This window comes from Oncorhynchus masou, chromosome 22, assembly GCF_036934945.1.
Source record: "Oncorhynchus masou masou isolate Uvic2021 chromosome 22, UVic_Omas_1.1, whole genome shotgun sequence".
Classification (NCBI taxonomy): Eukaryota; Metazoa; Chordata; class Actinopteri; order Salmoniformes; family Salmonidae; genus Oncorhynchus; species Oncorhynchus masou.
The window spans coordinates 41,946,913-41,952,912 of record NC_088233.1 but is presented as its reverse complement, the minus strand read 5'-3'; the positions used below and the strand labels follow the sequence as shown (position 1 = coordinate 41,952,912).

The following is a 6,000-nucleotide window of genomic DNA, read 5'->3' as shown; positions in this document are numbered from 1 at the left end:
TAATGTACCATTTATCTGTGAAATGTGAATCATTGCTTGGTTAAGGTGTCCAAATATTTCAATAACTACCATGGTAAACTGTTCTATAGTCCCACAGTATGTAAGTCTTATGCCTTGAACACTATTTCCCTGCTGGTCAGACAAACAGCATTTATACTTGAAGGTGCATGTGATTTGCCTGTGTTTTAAAACTGACTGACAGTTGTGCTTACACTATCTGTAAACACCGCAGAGTATTTTCCCTTAATTAAAATATAAGTGAGTTTTAACATATATCTGATTCAGTGACGATCCTTAGAATATTATTTTATACTATTCTAGTAATCTCAGGGTATTGTTCGGATAATCTTTCAGCGTGCAATTAGAATAATGCAATGTCGTGCAGTTAGAATAACGTTGTCTGAATCATTTTAGAATGTAATAAGGTGTGTCAGGTCAACTGACCAGCATTCTGAGTGATAACAATAGATTGCCATTTTGAAGTTTTTTTGTTGTCATCTTTTTACACTCGCTAGTGAAATGTATTTTATATGCATGTCTCAAGGCTGGTTTGAAAATGCATCAAAATCTCAGCTTTTGTCTCTTATCCTCAATACACAAGTTACAATATTAGTAGTATTTAGTGAAAACTGCTGTAAACTGTCAAAGACCACATCAAGACTCCATTAATTTACAATTTTATTAAATCTGTCAATGAAAAACACAGAAAAGAGACGCGATTCCGTCGATGTCAGGAAGAACAGTCAGCATGGCTGAGATCAGGAGCTTTTGGTGCAAAAAAAAATCATAATTTACTATTATTGCAAAAATGTTTGATCAATTTCATCACCGTCACAAGTCCAAATAGAGCAGCACTGTTCATGTAAGAGGGGAGGAAGAGGTGACAACTGAGTAAAAAATAACTAATCAGATTAATTACAGTAATAATAATATAACAATAATAATTACAAAAGAAATAACATCTCTAAAACAGACAAACACAATCACCTCAACAGGACGAGATTCGGTCACTTTCACAACAACCAGATAATTTTTGTATCTTTTTTTTCTTCTTTAAATTAATTAAATATTTTAAAAAATATCTCACCATTTACTTATACTCATTTTTATTTTATTGCGAAAAATAGGCAACTGGACTAATTGTGATGAGTGTGAGAGAGAGAGAAGTGGAGTGGAACGTAGAAGCATTGGCACTGAGAGGCGCTGCAGTGTGCAGGAATGCAGTACCCTCATCAGCCACAGAGTGGCACAGTTTGATATTCTGGTGGCCTCCAGAATGGCTCAGCCTCTCGCCACTGTCTGCTCTGGAGGACAGATCCATGTCCATGTGACAGCCTCTTTTAGGAATGATGCATGTGTTTTTTTTCTTCATTTCTGTAAGTCGGTCTTATCTCCAGAGCCGGATCTCAGAGTTATGTACAAAGATATATCCCTGAACAACATCTACAAAGACAAGTGCAACCTCCATTTGACTAACCCCTTCTGGAGAAGCTAAGGATCAAGTTTGAGGGTTTCCTGTGAAGGTTACAGGGGGGATAATAATATCTGGTAAACGTGCCACGCCACAGGGACTCATAAGGATTGTTCTTGTTTTAAGGATAAAGAGGAAAAGAGGTCAGGAATGGTGTGACTGAATCAGGAATGTCAAAGGGAGGGAGGATTCGAAAAAGGAAAAAAAATGGACTTTGGATAACCTCACACGGGGCACCAAAAATGTGACTCCTTTCACTTTTGAAATAAAAAGACAGGAAGAAAACTAAAACAAACAAACCAATGAAATGTACAACTCTTAAGTAACATCCATCCATCATTACCATCATCACCCCTTCCTGTCAATCAGCCTCTCCGTACACTTCACTCCTTTTCCCGACAGTTAAATTCTTTACAAATCAAGCAGTCCGTCTCATCGAGCATCAGTCTTTAGGATCTTTGTTTGTTCCGTGCCTGTCTGTCTGTCTGTCTGTGTGGTAGCAGTTCAGTTCTGGGGCACCCTGGTGGCTGGGGATGGGACTGGAGGTGTGTTGTTGGCTGGGTGGCTAGGGGGGCTGAACAGGGCAGGGGACTGGGTCTTTGGGGGGATGAGAGGAGTAATGTGAAGGACCGACTCCTAATTTGGAAGTCTTGTTGCACCTTTGTAGGAGAGGGATGTACATACACGTGCCTGTTGCACCTACAGAATGTGCAGTGCAGACCCAGACTAATAACACACACACACACACACATACACACACTTCTGCCTCAGCAGGTTTAGGCCGTGCTGTTGTAAGGTCAGGCAGATGGAGCTATCACACAGTCAGCATTCTGATAGAGGTGCTCATTGACTTCCAATAGGAAACCCAGGGTGGAGGACAGGTCTAGGTTCAGGATAAGACTGGTCAGGACATTGCAGAGAACATATGAGCGGGCTAGTTTCTGTTCAGACTGCATGGCCTTTCTAAGTAGGAGATGTCTTGGAAGACACAGTCCTGACCATGGCTGCTCCCCCTGTTGTGCAGGGATCTCTGTCCTACCTGTCTAGAATCGGGCCGCTCTATTCCTCCTGTGAGGGATTGTATGGGACTTATGGGGAGGACCGCAGAGGAGCAGCTTTTCTCTATCTGGTCTATGACAGCCTTGTGGTTCCTACCTGCTGAGGCTCCGCGGGTGTCTGTTTTACATGTGTGCATGCCTATGTGTGTGTGTGTGTGTGTGTGTGTGTGGAGGGCTCAGGGCGAGGCAGGGCAGGACCAAGAAGGTCTCCCATTTCCCTCTCCTCCTCCCCCCTCTCCCTCCAGTCTTGAGTGCCTAGCTTTGAGCAGTGTGTGGAGGCTGCCACTGTGGGGGGGGGGGGGGGGCTGGTGCCGCTACGAGTTGAGCCACGGGTGGCTGAGGCAGTCCCCAGCCGAGGCCCTCTTTTCGGGGACCATCTCCAGCATGGGCAGCAGGAAGTGGGTGAAGTGGCCGGCATCCTCAGGGGCCCAGCCGTACTTCTCCACCAACACATCAAACAGGGACCAGGGCTTCAGCTTGGTGATGTGCCTCAGCTCACCTACAGGGGGAGGTAGAGAGAGAGAGAGAAATAGAGAGAGAGAAGGGAAGAGTAATTAGTTAAAGAGCTATGATTTGTAAAGACTAACCATGAGAGAGAAAGAGTGAGAGAGCAAGAAAGAGAGAGAGAGAAGCGAGAGAGATTAAGAGAGAGACAGAGAAGAGAGAGTAGAACCCGGGCTGCATCTCAATACTCCACAGTGGCATCCTTCCCATGTCTCTTTGCTTTCATCTACGCTGAATTGGTGGAAGCAAGGCTTCCTCACATCGCTTTCACTGTAATTATTCTCATTATTTTACATTACTTACAGTGTAGATGAAGGAAAGGACACAAGCTGAAGACTATTGAGACACGGCCCAAGAAAGGCAAATCAAGGGCCTGGAGTAGCGAGCGACTGAGTCCGTCAGAACACATTAAGACCATAGAGAGATAAAAGGAGAATGAATTAAGACATCCTTTCACACCAGACGAGACCTTTGATAGAGCGAGAGAGAGAGAGAGAGAGAGAGACAGAGAACATCAAAGAAAAGGAGCTGTAATCAGAATATTAGAGCCCCATGACTGGAACATGAGAGAAGCAGGCTAGCAGCAGGGTAAGCATACCGTTTCTAAAGATACAGACACTTACCAAAGAGAGACACAGAGGTAACACACATAGACTGGCAGACAGGCCGTAGACTCGTAGAGGATAGTACTCAGAGCTCAGTCAAGTGGCTCAAATCAAATCTTGTTTGTCACATGCTTCGTAAAACAACAGGCGTATACTTAACAGTGAAATGCTTACTTCCCAACAAGGCAGAGAGAAAAATAGAAAAACAATACAAAAGATAATAACATGAGGAATAAATACACCATGAGTAATGATAACTTGGCTATATACACGGGGAGGTGGGGGGGGGGGGGGTACCAGGACCGAGTTGATGAGCAGGAGTACAAGGTAATTAAGGTAGATATGTACAGGTAGGGAAACCAGCAAGATATTTATAACCAAAGCTGGAAAGCGCACATTTTCTAATGGATGTACTGTTTGTATTTCTAGGTGGACACACTACTCCAATACTACCGACGACTAGCTTTGTTACATGTACTAAAATTTAGAGATAAATACTGTTGTGTATTCCTGTCTGCCTCGTTGGGGTAGTACCTCGTCATGACGTTACCTTTCTTGGAGAAAAACTCTCGGCTGTACCTCCCGGCGGCGACCACTTTGCGTGGAACCTTCCCCAGAAGCTCCGTGATCAGAGCGATGTGATCTGAACCCCGGCCGCCACAGCCCACACCACAAGAGAACAGGCACGGCATTACAGCATGCACACACACACACACACACACACACACTGGAGGGATGGATGGACACACTGCTACCTGGAGACACCACACTGATAGACGGACAGACTGGCTGACGGGACAGTAAGTCTCTCCAGAAGGTACTGGAGAGGGCTATGACTAAATATGTGAAATAAAGCAAACAGACATATTGTTCCTGCTTCAAGTGCGGTCTTGAACAGCTGTGCACACCAGAGGAGGCTGGTGGGAGGAGCTATAGGAGGACGGGCTCATTGTAATGGCTGGAATGGAATCATGGAATGCTATCAAACACATGGAAACCACGTGTTGGACTCCGTTCCACTTATTCCATTCCAGCCATTACAACGGGCCCGTCCTCCTATAGTTCCTACCACCAGCCTCCTCTGGTGCACACCATTGGTGTCTTGGCAGCCAGGCAACTTGCTGCAAAACCCCTTATTGCTTTTGGACAGCTTATACAATTCCCATTCCACTGTGTCTATATTCATGTCTGTCTATCTGTCTGTCTGTCTGTCTGTCTGTCTGTCTGTCTGTCTGAGTCACTGTGTGTGCTCGGGCATCTGTGTGTCTCCGTCCCACCAGAACTTTCCCTGGTGCTACCTCTTCGGTTGAAGAACTCCCGGGAATATTTTCCGGAGAGCGCAAAGTGCCGTGGAATAACGCCCAGCAGCTCAATGATGTGGGCTATATGGTCTACAGAGGAGAGAGGGAGAAAGGAGGAAGGAGGGGGAGGAAGAGGGGAGAGGGAGAAAGGAGGAAGGGGAACAGGGACAGGAGGAGAAGGAGAGAGGGAGAATAGGGTGAAAAGATAAAGGAGAGCGGAAAAGGAGGACAAGGAATCGTGGGATTGAGATGAGGAGAGGGAAGGAAGGAAGGAAGGAAGGAAGGAAGGAAGGAAGGAAGGAAGGAAGGAAGGAAGGAAGGAAGGAAGGAAGGAGGAAAAGGAGAACAAGAAAGTAGGACAAGTAAGGAAGGCAGAGGTGGGAAGAGGAGGAAAGAGTGAAAGAGGGAGAGACAGAGAGCTCAGTGTTAGTGACCCCACACCAGAGGTGGTGAGATGGAGTAGAGAGTGCTGTGGGTTTGGAGTAGAGAGACATGCATCTATTATCTTTGAATCTGAGAGACTCATTCCCAAATATGGTGGCTCTCATTGTCGTCAATGAAGATGTCATGGCAGTATCTGTCCATACATATGGACTACATGCCATTCATGTCGATAGTATGGTGAATTATCGTTCAAGTCCCTTTTGGTGAAGTATGTGGTGGTGTAATATTGTTAACATGGTATTTATGGAGTCAAATGTGGATGGCTGGACATGAGGTCAACAAGAGGGTTGAGGTGACAGTGTGCAGGAGGTCAACTGGACTAGGGCTTCGTGATGGACAGCATGGGGGCGGGTGGGGAGTGGGGGCCAGGAGTGAGCCGGTATAGAGGATGAGCGGGATAGGGAGGTGTAGGGAGTGTGGATGTAAATACGGGGATAGGGAGGTGTAGGGAGTGTGGATGTAAATATGGGGATAGGGAGGTGTAGGGAGTGTGGATGTGAATATGGGGATAGGGAGGTGTAGGGAGTGTGGATGTAAATACGGGGATAGGGAGGTGTAGGGAGTGTGGATGTAAATATGGGGATATGGAGGTGTAGGGAGTGTGGATGTAAATATGG

General features: G+C 45.8%; 1 protein-coding gene across 7 annotated transcripts in view; it reads right to left on the bottom strand.

The window, feature by feature from the left end:
- Window positions 1–660: 660 nt before the first annotated feature.
- Window positions 661–6,000, bottom strand: part of LOC135509518 (SRSF protein kinase 2-like) — a 73,596-nt gene continuing 68,256 nt past the window's right edge. For 3 of the 7 annotated variants that reach the window (XM_064930247.1, XM_064930248.1, XM_064930249.1), the window contains 3 exons: window positions 4,937–5,029; window positions 4,189–4,281; window positions 661–3,028 (listed from right to left, as the gene is read on the bottom strand). In XM_064930247.1, the coding sequence (XP_064786319.1) occupies window positions 2,844–3,028; window positions 4,189–4,281; window positions 4,937–5,029 (371 nt within the window). In that variant the 3' untranslated portion in view covers window positions 661–2,843. The remainder of the gene's footprint in view (window positions 3,029–4,188; window positions 4,282–4,936; window positions 5,030–6,000) is intronic. The other 4 variants (XM_064930251.1, XM_064930253.1, XM_064930250.1 and 1 more) reach the window with 2 other exon arrangements.